The sequence below is a fragment of the Bos indicus x Bos taurus genome, chromosome 5 (genome assembly GCF_003369695.1).
Source record: "Bos indicus x Bos taurus breed Angus x Brahman F1 hybrid chromosome 5, Bos_hybrid_MaternalHap_v2.0, whole genome shotgun sequence".
Classification (NCBI taxonomy): Eukaryota; Metazoa; Chordata; class Mammalia; order Artiodactyla; family Bovidae; genus Bos; species Bos indicus x Bos taurus.
In genome coordinates, this window is record NC_040080.1 from 75211014 (window position 1) to 75225038 (window position 14025).

The window sequence follows — 14025 nt, forward strand, 5'->3', positions numbered from 1 at the left end:
TAATTGTATAAGAGTTAGACAGCAATTAAATATATCCTGTTAGGTGTTAATAGCTTTAAAAGAAAAAGGAATCAAGAGTTGATAGATAGAGGATAATAATGGGAGTTATTTTAAGTAGAAGAGGTGACCAAGAAAAGCCTCTCTAGGGAAATAAGGTTACAGGTAGTAAGAGTAAGAGGCTTTTAAGAAATAAAGGAGGTCAGGCATGCAAAACTTGAGTGACAAGTGCTCTGGGCAAGAGCAGGAACTGCAGAGACTTTAAGAAGGTAAAGTATTTGCACATGAAGGCCAGTGTGAACACAGCAAAGAAAAAGAATAGTACTTAATGAGATTGAAGAGAGCCAGCTAATATATTGACAGTCAGCTGAGCTCAGGGTTTGGAACTTTATCCTAAATGTGATAGGAAGCCTTGAGAATAAAAGAATGACATGATCATGTTATCATGATCAAGCACTCATTTTCTTAATAATCATAGTTTGATCATCAAGAGAATTCTACTGTGTTTCTAGCTACTTATGTGTGTGTGTTTTCCCCCTTGCCTTACATTCTGCAGTGCTTCTAATTTATTGTTAAAACCTTGAAACCAGAAAGCAGCCCCCAGGTTAAAGGGACAGTTTATTTCAAGAGTTAAAGGAAAAGTTCACTAAATGGGAAGGAACTCAAAAAAGAGGGGATATATGTACACATATAGCTGATTTACTTTGCTGTACATCCGAAACTCACACAATATTGTAAAGCAACTATGCTCCAATAAAAAGTAATATAAAAAAGAGAAACATTTAGTTTGCCTTTGAATTCAGTAACGTGTATAAAGTCTGCAAATCAATTTTTTTCCTGCTTAACTAGAAAATTAATGCTACCAAATATATACAACTTTTAAATCTTGATTCGTGTTGACTTTTCTGAAAGAAATTTCCATTTTCAGAAGAAATTTTAAAAATGCTTGTTTAACTGTGTGGCATATGGAATCTAGTTCCATGACCAGGGATTGAACCCAGGCCCCCCCTGCTGCATTGAGAGTGTGGAGTCTTAGCCATTGGGCCACCAGAGAAGCCCCAGAAAAAAAAATTTTAAGTTAAAATATCTGTTAAGATTTTTGCAAGTTTTTGCCTGTTGGTCTTCTTTTTTTTCCCAATCAATAAAAGAGAATAGAGAATCCTAAAACAAAGCCACACATATATGGTCATTTGATTTTTAATAAGGCATGGAAGCAGCCCAGGATGGAAAGAAATGTTCTTTGAACCAACCATACAGAGAAAACTGTGTATCTGTGTGAACAAAGATTAACCTTGATACCTCCCTTGCACCGTGTGTGCATGCTAAGTCACTTCAGTCATGTCTGACTATGACCCTGTGGACTGTAGCCTGCCAGGCTTCTCTGTCTATGGCATTCTCCAGGCAAGCATATGGGAGTGGGTTGTCGTGCCCTCCTCCAGGGGATCTTCCTGACCCAAGCACCGAACCTGCATCTGTTAGGTCTAACCTGCAATGCCAGGCGGGTTCTTTACCACTAGCACCACGTGGGAAGCCCCCCTTGGACTGTACCCAATAGTTAATTCAAGATGGATCATAATCCCAGTTGTAAAAGCTAAAACTAAAAGCTTTTTAGAGGAAAATATAAGAGGACATTTTTGTGACTTGGAGAATAAGTGATTGTCACAGAAAGTAAAGGGGAAAGAGTGATTTGACTTTAACAAAATTAAAAACTTCTTATTAAAAGACGTAATTGAGAAAATGAACTGGTGGTAAGCCACAGATTGGAAGAAACATAAAGAACCTGTAGTTCATAAAGAACTCCAACTTGTAACAAAGAGATAACCCAATAAAAAAGACAAAGATCTGAACAGATACCTTACAAAAGCAGGTAAATAAATGGTCAATAAGTCATGAAAAAATGTTCAACATTGTTAGTCATCTGAGCTAAAATGCCCCTTTGTATTTAGTGTTGTGCATGTTTTTTCTGAGTTGGTAGTCTTACTGTGACTTGACTTGATTCTTTAAGTAGACCTATACAAATAGTTCTTCTAAAAAGAAGTTGTACGTATATTTTCAGGGAAAATACTCTGCATACCTTGAAACAGCGGCAGCTCTCTTCTTATATAGGAAGTGTCCGTCCTCTTGTCACTGAATTGGTAAGTGTTCTTTGAAATGAAAGTTGCCCTCAAAGTTAAGTGATTTTCTTAAAGACAGAATGTTCTTCTCTTGGATCCTTGTTTTAGATTTCTGAAGGACTGCATATACTGTTTAACTCTTAAAAAGCACTAAGTTGCATTTGAATTTAATGGCATGTATTGAGCCCATCTGTGGCCTATGGATTGTAAATTGTAAAAGAGAATGTAGAAAGTATTCCTGATTTGCCAGCATTAAAACAAATTAATTTTGACCTTATAGCAAGGTTTAACTCTTTAACTATAAGATGGTGACCTGTGAAGGTTCTTCTATGTAGAAAGCAGGGAGAGAAAATAAAGCTTTGTGAATTAGCTTGAGGTTAGAAAAAAGTCATGCTAGGATATGAGTAATGAGAGTAACAGTGGCTTTGAAAAAATGAGAGTCTAATAATTGTAGAAATGACAAAACAGAGCTTTGTGATAGGTGGAGGCATGTGAACTAAAAGTTTATAGTGAAGAGTGAGAGAAGTAAGTAAGAACTGAAAAAATGGACTACTCTGTGAGTAAATAGAGTAAAACTATTTTGTAACAAAAGTGCATTTTGATAAAAATTACTTGGAAACTACTGACAGTGCTTGTAATAAATTGTAGCAAAATTATCCCACAACAAACAACTAAAAATCATTTATCCTTAATTTCTGGAAAGTGATTTCCTTTAGTCAGAAAGAAACCATCTTCCAAAATTGAATGATTATATCTGCAAAAATATTTGTGGAACTAGCCAGTTGACCTATTATGCATTCCATTTTTTGAACTGATACTCATATTACTCAGTAACATTTGGAATAAGAATTACTTCCTCCCTTTAAGTCACATTAAAATAGCTTTTCATCTGAAATTCATCATGTAGATAATGTGTGCTCTTTGCTGCAGAAGTAAGGCCAGTGTCATCCTTAGTGTTTAAATGCACATTTCTTTCTATTCATGAAAGGTAGTTAGGAATAACTGTCGGAGGGTAGAGGTATTTATCAGAAATCTATTTTACAATTTCTTTTGTTGGACATGGGTTTATTTTTATGTACTTTTAATCCCATACTGGGCTCTCTTCTCATATATTCTCAGGAAAAACCAGCTATGTACCTTCTAGTCACGGCATGCATTGTGATTCCTGGAGTTTCTCTGCTCATTCTCCATCTAGGCCTGATTCTACTTAGGATTAACTTGGCCACATAGTTGCTACAGCAGGGTAGAGTTCAAGTCTACTTAATTATGAGTAGAATTTCTAGAGTTTCTGGGCTGGGCTAGTGATATCTCTGCCTTGCCTGACTAAGGCATGCAGCTTTGTGGACCAGTGGAGTCTGTTTTGAATGGGCAGGAGACAGTTATGTCTATTTGGACCACTTACCACTTTTTCATTCTGTTTGTTACCTAACTAAATTAAATTAGTTTATTTCAGTATATAAACTCAGGAGATGTTTATCATGTCTCGATAATGTTTAAATCATATATGTATATCAAGGATTTATAGTTGATTGATTAATTTTTGTAGGACCCTGATGCTCCCATAAGACAGAAGATGCCACTTGATGATCTGGATAGAGAAGATGAAGTCAGATTACTCAAATATCTTTTTACTCTAATTCGTGCTGGAATGACAGAAGAGGTAAATGATACATACCCTGCTTGTCCAATGTCAAAAAGTCACAGACTGTAAGTTAGAAGGGATCTTAGTATACTTCCTCAATGCATTAATGTTTTTCACAGTATTTCTGGGTCTAACACCTAACATTTTCGATGATAAAGAACACATTGTTTCAGAAAGCAGTGCACTTTAGTTTGCGTATCTCTGGTAGAAAATTCTTTATAAGAAGTTAAGCTTTGGCTTCCCGTATTTGTACTTTGTACTCTAAGCACAGCCTCATTATTTCTGGTTTGGATTTTTAAGAGTTAAGAATAAATCTGACCCTGATTGCTCTTCTAGTTGACACTGTGTAGCATTTGAAGACTATGATGCCCTCAAACTTCTTCCTTTTAACTTCACCTCTTTAAAATGTAACCTCCTTTGTGATAGTTAGATAGAAATATGTTAGTTCAAAGTGTTGTTTGTTCTTCTCTGTTATAAACCACCAGCATATATAAAATAATTTCTTATAGTAGTAACCCTTGGATTATTAAACATCATTCTTATTTTTTAATTAAGAAAAGAAGTAACATATATTCATTTATTCAGAAAATATTTAACGGCCAGCCACTGTGCCAAGCCACGTGCAGGATATTAGGAGTCACAATGGCAAATGAGATGTATTTTTAACAACAGAAAACAAAAATATAATCACATGACTGAGAGGCTTGAAAAACAAAAACTTTTAAGGTCCTACTACTTTTGCATAATCACAGATAGTGAGGTTTTAAATAAAAATTTACTTACAACCCTTTTTCTTTTGTACCTATTTTTTTTGTAATAAAATTATACTTTATTGCTTTTGAATGATAATTATGTTTATGAAGATTTAGTTTCTGTGTTATGATTAAGTAGAACCTAGTTGACTCTAAAAGAAAAGAAAAGCTGATTGTTCTTTTTCACAGTATAAAATGAATTATTGCACAGCCAACTCTTGATGAACCACACAAGAATTATTCAGTTTGTGAAATATTTTGGACTTTCCCCGGTCCTTCAACTGATGGCACTTGTTACAACTGGGAGTGAGACAGCTTTTGTACCTGTTTTTAACATAATTGTAAGCACAGTATACCTCCAGGTTTTTTTTTTTTTTTTTAATCTTTATGGAGATATAATTCAAATACTGTACTGTTCACCCACTTCAAGTGACTAACTCAGTAGTTTTTTGGTATATTGCAATATTGATTTTTTTCATTATGATAAAAGATATATAACAAAATTTGTCATTGTGACCATTTTCAAATGTTAATTTCAGTGGCATTAAGTACTTTCATAGTGTTGTGCAATCATTACCACTGTCTGTTTCTAAAACTTTTTTGTCACTCCAAACAGAAACTATAATCATTATGCAGTAATTTCCCATTTTTCCTTTCCCTCAATATTTGGTAACCTAATCTACTTTCTGTCTCTGTTAATTTGCCTATTTTAGCTATGATGTAAGTGGAATCATATAATACTTGCTCGTTTGTGTCTAGCTAATTTCACTTAGACAAATGTTTTTAAGATTCTACGTTCAGATTTTGTCCTGCCTTTTTTCACATAACATACCAAATATTTTAAAAATATTTTTCCATGTTGCTACACTGTAGCTTTAATTATAGCTTTTATTACTTTGATGAGCCATAAATTCAAAATATGTTTGGAGTATTATGCTTTTTAACTGGTTGTATTAATCAGATTCTGTAGGTTCAAATGATAGAAACCTAACTCAGATTACTTACAAGCAGGGAATTGATTGGTTCCTGGAACAGAGAAGTGTAGAGCGTTATATCTGGCAGGATCCCGGGACTCAGAAGATGTCATTAGATACTGTCCAGGCTCTTGACTCTGCATCCTCTCAGTGATTTCATTCTCAAGAAGCCATTTGTGTCGATAACAGCCACCAGCAGCTCCATCCTTATATCTTCCTGCAAGCGAACAACCCTAGCAAAAGGACTGTCTCTTTCCCAGTATCTCTGGCAAGAGTCCTAGGAGTGATTCTTGTTAGATCACATGCCTAATGGTTGAGTTCAGAGGTGGAATCATATGATCTACTCAAACCATGTGAACTAAATGGGGGAGAGATGGTTCCTGAAGAGATTCTGGACCAACAAACATGTGTCTTATCTCAGTGGTTCATCAGGTGCATCTGATTGGTCACATTTAACATAAAGGCATATCATGTTTATGGCCTGAATGATCAGTAGCACCCCTGTCATTATAGAGACTAACTATTTTTACATAAATCAGGGGTCATCAACCTTCTTAACCCATTTGTCTTTAGCAGAACTAAATGCTTGCGGGCACCATGAGCATCTAGTGGTGAGCCCAAAATCAAAGAGCAAAAGGATTATTAGGGAAAGAAAGATAGGGACCACAGAAAGACACGCATGTGTGAAGTGCCATTACTAATTTGTCTACACCGTCCTTTTGTGACATCTGTGCCGTAAGTTATATAATCCTTTGTTAAATCACTTATATTTTTCTACAAAGCACACGTATTTCTTTGGTACTGCGTTGGTTATATGGCCAACCATCTTTTTCTTGTTTCTAAAGGCACAGCGACTCTGCAAACGCTGTGGCCAGGCATGGAGAGCTGCAACACTTGAAGGCTGGAAACTCTATCATGACCCCAATGTTAATGGAGGTATTTTAATAGATTTTATTCTGAGAGTTGGGATATATTTAACTGTAAATAGCAATTTTGTGAAGTATAGCTTTTGTTTTTAGAAATTGTTGAAGTAAGATATCATTTTAAACTGTAAACTTTATTTCTTTTACTATTTTATAGGAACAGAATTAGAACCTGTTGAAGGGAATCCATATAGATGCATTTGGAAAATAAGTTGTTGGAGAATGGCAGAAGATGTAAGATATAATAAAATATTTACTGATACTGATTTTTACTTTTAATACACGGAAGGCCTGCTGAAAATGCTGTGGAATTTTGAGAGTAGTTAAGAACTAAAGTTCCTGTTTTTTAAAACTTTCAATCAGACTGAAGAATAGGGTAGGCTTCATTAATCAGAGGCTCAGAGTATAAAGCGTCTGCCTTCAATGCGGGAGACCTGGGTTCAATCCCTGGGTCGGGAAGATCCCCTGGAGAAGGAAATGGCAACCCACTCCAGTATTCTTGCCTGGAGAATCCCATGGACAGAGGAGCTTGGTGGGCTACAGTCCATGGGGTCACAAAGAGTTGGACACAACTGAGCAACTTCACTTTCACATTCAGACACTGAGTACTAAGAGTTAAGTGCTGAAATAAGACAAAAATACCAAAAAAAAAGAAAGAGTAGCAAATGAAGTCACAGAATAAGCACTAGGCTGGGTTCCCAAGAGAGCACTGAATCGATCTTTTAAAAATTTGAGTTGTTGGTCATGAAAAACAGAGGAGGGAATTCTAAATAGGATGCCTAGGTTGGGAAAACTCAAGGGAAGGCAGGTCTGTCAGGTTGGAGCAGAAAGCTCATGAAAGGAAATATTGTCATTTCTGTTGTGACATGACCCCGGCATTCCTAGCAGTCATTGCAGCAGGGCAAATGGTGCAGAAAATCCAGAGCTTTGAGGGAAAATGGAGTTAAGAGCACAGTACTCAAAAACCATCAGTAATGCTTAAAAAGATAAAAACTTAATAAAAGCCACACAGTTTCACTCTGTTAAATAAACAGGAAATACATAAGTAACTGCAATAAATAGGCAGTTTACCTTAAAAAAGAACTGGAGTTAGCTTGTGGTACTGGATATCAGAGGGTTGCAGCTTGTGAGTTACTGAGAAGTGATAGGAGGTTGCTATCTGAAGTCAAACAAAATTGTAACAATTGATGCAAAAGGATTTAATTTAACACACACCTGGACAGCCCAGGGGGCTGGTAGATGTTTGAGGAGTGTCAGTTTTGTGTATTTCTAAGTGGCTTGGTTCAGTTAGGTGTTGTTTCCTGTATTCAACCAGTGTTTGTTGTGGATGAAATTGTGCATAAAGAAATGGGAAGTTTGTATTATGTTCAAATTGTTCCTTGATAAATCAATTGCATTGGAACAAATTCACATTTTCAAAACAAGCACTGTAGCCGAACTGACTGGGCAGGCAGTGGTGATCCTCAAATGCTGCTCTAAGATGACTGAAAAAGATTAAGAGCAGGCAGTGGTGGTCCTCAAATGTTGCTCCAAGGAATGGGAACTTTGTACCGTAGATAGTAGTGAACCATCTAAACCTTGAGGGCACGTGACAGCAGTACTTTAAGAAGATTAGCATGGCAGTGGAAAATAGGCTTAAAATTGAATGAACTAAAGACTGAGAAACTAGTTAGAAGCCTGTCAGAATTATTCAGACACTAAGAAATAAGGGCCTGTCCTAGGTTACTTTGGCGAGTAGAAAAGAAAGGAACAATTTTGGTCAGGACCAGAAACTGGAAATAGAAGGCAGAGGAAGATTCAATTATGTAGTGAGAGTCTCTGAAGTCTCTTGTTTGGATGATGAGAAAACAGGAAATGTCATTAATAGAATCCAAAAGTAAAATGGGATAATTTGGTGAAAATAATTAATTCTGCTTAGGAATTTGATGCAAACTGGTACATGTCAGGCTCCAAGGGCCTTGTTTGATGTTCTTAGAACAGTATCAGGTAGTGTTAGGTATTTAGAAATTTTATAGGAGAAAACGTCTATGCGGATTCTATCTGGAATAAAATTTGACTATAAAATAATCAAAGCATCCATTAGAGTTGAATCTGCTTTCACTCTGTATTTGAAATTTAGCTGTTTGACTTTTCTGGAAGATTTCATTATTGACTACATCAAACTAAGGGATCCTTCCTTCTTAGTCCCCTAGGAGATCTTTTACTAAAGTTTAGAAACTGTTCCGGAACAAATAAGTTCAGTTTAGAAGATACTGCAGAATTCCAGATTATGAAAAAAATTGACATACTAAGATAAACAGTAATTTTATTTATATTCATTGTATTTCAGGAGCTTTTTAATAGATATGAGAGAGCAATTTATGCAGCTCTAAGTGGGAATCTCAAGCAGGTATGCAATGTATCTTAATCTTTTTTCCTATGGAATGGAATCAGCTGAATAAAATATTCTAATATAGTAATCATATAAGCTTAAGCTAGTTTCTAAGAATAGCAATGATAAGATTATTATGAAATAGAATGGTAACTTGAGCTACTTAATTTGATGTATCCCATATACCATATGATGTTTTAATCTGTGCAGTCAGACGTCAGTTTCTCAGAATTGTAAATATAATTACAATACACATTTATAACTTTTGTTACCATAGCTTTATCCAGAAATGTGTCACCAAGGCACAGTATGACTTTGAATTGTCTAACGTATGTGTGCTTCTCACAACCCCCTCGATCCCCTACATTTTATAGCTATTTTGAGGGATGTTATTTTAATTAGTTGAAACACCATCTTATATCAGCATGGAAAATTGATGCTATAAGAGTCCAGACTTCTTAGAAGATGTGGCTTGAGGGATCTCCCTGATGGTGGTTAAGACTCTGCGCTTCCACTATAGGAGCTGCTGGTTCCATCCCACTGTTTCCATGTGGGAACTAAGATCCCACATGCTGCCCACTGTGCCCCTCCACCAAAAAAAGTTGTGGTTTGGGGAGAAGTTGGAGACACAGGGTTATTTGGTGTGATAGTTTATAATCCATATGTTTTATGTTATTATAGTGATTTTATAGTTCACATCAAGAGGTTCCGCTGCTTTTCCTTTTTTTGTTGACTGTGTCTGCACGTTTCTCTTTCGGAACGGGTGAAGCTGCTTCCTGTCTGTGACAGCTGGGAGGACACAGTATGGGCCTACTTTAGGGTGATGGTGGACAGTCTGGTCGAACAGGAGATCAGGACATCGGTCATGACTCTGGATGAAACCGAAGAACTCCCTAGAGAATATTTGGAAGCAAAGTGAGTCTGTTGGCTTTTTTTTCATCATGAGGATTTGTAGTATGCGCTAAAGTTTTATTCTATAGTCTTTGTTCATATTATATATTAATGTTACTTTATCCGTTTTCTTGATTTTTCTTTCAAAAGTTGGACCTTAGAAAAGGTTTTTGAAGAACTTCAAGCTACTGATAAAAAGGTAAATATTAATGTTTCAGGATAATTGGAATCGGAAACTAAATGTTACATTGTTGTGTACTGTAGCTGAAAGGCACAAAAGTATGTGGAATCTTGTTATATTCTCTCTTTCTTTCCTCACAGCTTACTCAAGTAAGAGATTGCTTTGAAAGGAAGAAATTTAATTGCATATTTAAATGATATATCATTTCTGTTTATTTGGTTTAGAATTTATTTCATTGAAATATATGGCATGCATGTAGGCTAGTTCATTTCTTTCTTCTTGAAAAATTAAATTGGAATGGAAAGTTAACAAAACTTTATTTTCCTAGATCTCAAAATAATCTAGTATTTTTTAAAGTAATATTCTTAAAACTTTTAAAAAATGACCTTAGTATATACTTGTAACAAAATAATCTAAAAATGTATTATATAAGACCTTTTTAAAATTTCCTCCCAGCCTCTTTTTGATTATTCTCATTCACTGAGATGATAAAACATGGATATGTATCCTTTGTATCCTTCTCCACACTCTTAGAAATATATGTAGATATTCCAATATAGGATTTTAGCTTTTGAGGTTGTTTTTCGTGTCATTCTACCTGCATTCGTTTATGGCTCCCTCCTTTGCCCCACCCCCTCCACCCCTGTTTAATGAGACTGTCTTTGAGTTAATGCATATAAATTTAACAACCTAACTTATTATTTTTAATAGGTATATAATATTCTATAGAATTATATATCCTTTTTTTAATCATTCCCCTTTTGGTAATCATTTGGGTTACTTCTAGCATTGCAATGAATGTTCTTGTTAGTCTTATTTATGCTTATCTACGAGTCCTGTTTCTTTACAATAAATTTTCTGAAAGCAGGGCTGCTGAGTTAAAGGGTATATGTATTTTACATTAATTCCCCGGTTGTAGCAATTAATTCATATTCCTACAAATAATTTATTGATATGGCCATTTCCCTGCCTTCTCACTAGCCCCACATGTCATACTTTGTTTTTGCCAACCCATCAGATGAGGTGGGAAGTAGAAACTCACTGTTCTTCTCATATTTCCCTGTCTATTCATAAGGCTGAGCAAGTTTTCCTGTGTTTATTGACCATTTTTGAATTTCCTACTTAGAACTTTCACTAATTTTTCTGTTGAATTTTATCTTTTCCTTTTTATTGTATAAGATCTCTTTGTATAGTGAAAAAAAGTTACTTTCTCTATCAAATTTTTCTTTTTTTTAAATCAGTCTGTTTTGGAGATTCTAGGAAATGAAAATAAGTCATTTTATTTTCCAGCAAATGAAAGTCAAGGAATAAATACAAATCTAAAAAGAGGGGAACATTTACATATGATAAAAGTATAAATCTAGAAAATTTGTGACTCAATAAGTTACTATAATTAAGAGCATTTTTAAAGTATCTAAATTCAAGATAAAGTTATGAAAAAATTATAGCCTTTTTGTACTTGTTACAGCTAGTAAGAAAAGGATTTCAGTTCAGTTCAGTCACTCAGTCGTGTCTGACTCTTTGTGACTCCATCAACTGCAGCACACCAGGCCTGACTGTCCATCACCAACTCCTGGAGCCTACCCAAACTCATATCCATTGAGTTGGTGATGCCATCCAGCCATCTCATCCTCTGTCGTCCCCTTTTCCTCCTGCCCTCAATCTTTCCCAGCATCAGGGTCTTTTCAAATGAGTCAGCTCTTCGCATCAGATTGCCAGAGTAGTGGAGTTTCAGCTTCAGCATCAGTCCTTCCAATGAACACCCAGGACTGATCTCCTTTAGGATAGACTGGTTGCATCTCCTTGCAGTCTCTTGCAGGGACTCTCAAGAGTCTTTTTCTAACACCACAGTTCAAAAGCATCAATTCTTCGGTGTTCAGCTTTCTTTATAGTCCAACTCTCACATCCATACATGACTACTGGAAAAACCATAGCCTCGACTAGACGGACCTTTGTTGGCAAAGTTAATGTTTCTGCTTTTGAATACACTATCTAGGTTGGTCATTACTTTCCTTCCAAGGAGTAAGCGTCCTTTAATTTCATGGCTGCAATCACCATCTACAGTAATTTTGGAGCCCCCCAAAATAAAGTCAGCCACTGTTTTCACTGTTTCTCCATCTATTTGCCATGAAGTGATGGGACCGGATGCCATGATCTTAGTTTTCTGAATGTTGAGCTTTAAGCCAACTTTTTCACTCTCATCTTTGACTTTGATTAAGAGGCTCTTTAGTTCTTCTTCGCTTTCTGCCATAAGGGTGGTATCATCTGCATATCTGAGGTGATAGTTTTCCTGGCAATCTTGATTCCAGCTTGTGCTTCCTCCAGCCCAGTGTTTCTCATGATGTACTCTGCATGTAAGTTAAATATCCCCCAAAAGTCTCATTTAAATTACTGACCGAAACTGTAAGATGCCTAGGAATAAATAGCCAAGGGTTTGAGTACCTCCATAAAAAACTATAGAATCTTATTGAAAGACACAAATAAATAGATTTAGCAGATTCCTGGATGAGATGATTTGTTGTTAATATCAGTCATTCCAAAGTTAACATTGAAACCTATTGCTTTGGGGTATTATTTCTGGACAGAAAATTTCCATGTAAAAGAGTAAGTGAGAATAGAAATAAGATTTAGAAAAGAATAGTAGTTATGTTGTTCTTTAATAATAAAATAATAAAAAGATTTAATAAAACAGAATGGAATTGGCACAGGAATAAATAGATCATTAGAACATAAAAGTCTGTATTAGATTCAAATATATATGAGAACCTAATAAAGGACAGATGACCTTTCCTTTCAGACAAAGAGGGGTGGTTTATTTACATATATGGTATGGACATAATTGATTTTCCATCTGAAATAAAACAAAGCTAGATCTCTGTCTCGTGACATGCATTACAGTCAGTTCCAGGTGGAGCAAATATTTGTAAAAAAGACAGAAAGACTGCTGGAAGAAAATTTAGACAAATAAAAATTAAAACCCTCCTACAAAGGCAGGTCTATGGTTTCCTATCTTTTGGACACATAAGAACTGGAGGCAAGGAAATGTGGATTTGGAGAAGTCTGGTGCCAGCTTCCTTGCTGCAAGCTCAAGATTAACCATCCCACATAGAAAAAAAAAGATTGACCAAAAATATAGGAATTATTTTCTTTAGGAAAAAAATCTAACAGCAGGTAACTTGTAAATTTTTTCTACTCTGTGCCTAATCACTATTTTGATGGATTTTATTGGTGCCATTTGCAGATGAATGCTTTCAAAGACCACTGTTTATATTGAAGGAAATCTTATAGTTTATTTTGCTTTGGTCACCTGTCCTCTTCTCTTCTGGTTCACCATGGATGGTCAAGGAAAACAGTAAAATACATTAATACAAATAAAAGTTTCATAACATTCACAGAGATTAAATTGTTTTATAACAGTTCTCTGTTTCAAAAAATAATGTTCAACCTTGAATCCCAACGGCAGTATCTTTCTCATACTTTATTTAAGTTTCCTAATACCCTTCATTTCTAGCTTTTTCTTTGTCTGAATGCACGTGTGCTAAGTGGCTTCAGTCGTGTCTGACTCTTTGCGTCCCCATGGACTGTAGCCTGCCAGGCTCCTCTGTCCCTGGGATTCTCCAGGCAAGAGTACTGGTGTGGGTTGTCATGCCCTGCTCCAGGAGATCCTCCTGACCCGGGGATCGAACCCATGTCTCCTGTGGCTCCTGAGTTGCAGGGTGATTGTTTTACTGCTGAGCCACCGGGGAAGCCCTTTGTTTATATATGTTCCTTCAACACTTTATGTTTTTAGCTTACCAATGAGTATATGCTACAGAATGACCATAATAAATTTATAGAAAATGTAAAAATTTTTTCAGAGAGTTCTAGAAGAGAATCAAGAACATTATCATATAGTTCAAAAATTCCTTATCCTGGGAGACATTGATGGTAAGATATATTTTATTTTACTTTGCATGAGTTCTTTGGTTTTTTAAAGTAATTTTCTAAAAAGTTATCAAAGCAGTGCATATGACTTACCACATCTTGTCATCTCTTTCAACCTATTTGACTGCAACTATATAATTTTTAGAAAATAAAGTTTTAATTTAATCCAGAGGCTGTTTTATATGGTAGTTCATAACAATAAGACAGTGAATTGATAGAATGCTATATGAATATAATAAATGTCCTTGGATAGTGT

The 14025-nt window shown here is 35.6% G+C and overlaps 1 protein-coding gene and 1 non-coding gene across 4 annotated transcripts in view; both read left to right on the top strand.

The window, feature by feature from the left end:
• NUP107 (nucleoporin 107) overlaps positions 1-14025 on the top strand; it is a 48149-nt gene that overhangs the window by 22751 nt on the left and 11373 nt on the right. For all 3 annotated transcript variants that reach the window (XM_027542490.1, XM_027542489.1, XM_027542491.1), the window contains 8 exons: positions 2054-2132; positions 3658-3771; positions 6325-6415; positions 6560-6636; positions 8732-8791; positions 9543-9688; positions 9815-9863; positions 13703-13772. In XM_027542490.1, coding sequence (XP_027398291.1) covers positions 2054-2132; positions 3658-3771; positions 6325-6415; positions 6560-6636; positions 8732-8791; positions 9543-9688; positions 9815-9863; positions 13703-13772 — 686 coding nt within the window. The remainder of the gene's footprint in view (positions 1-2053; positions 2133-3657; positions 3772-6324; positions 6416-6559; positions 6637-8731; positions 8792-9542; positions 9689-9814; positions 9864-13702; positions 13773-14025) is intronic.
• LOC113893853 lies at positions 12823-12954 on the top strand. Its single transcript, XR_003511376.1, has one exon. It is a non-coding gene; the product is annotated as a small nucleolar RNA SNORA38 (small nucleolar RNA).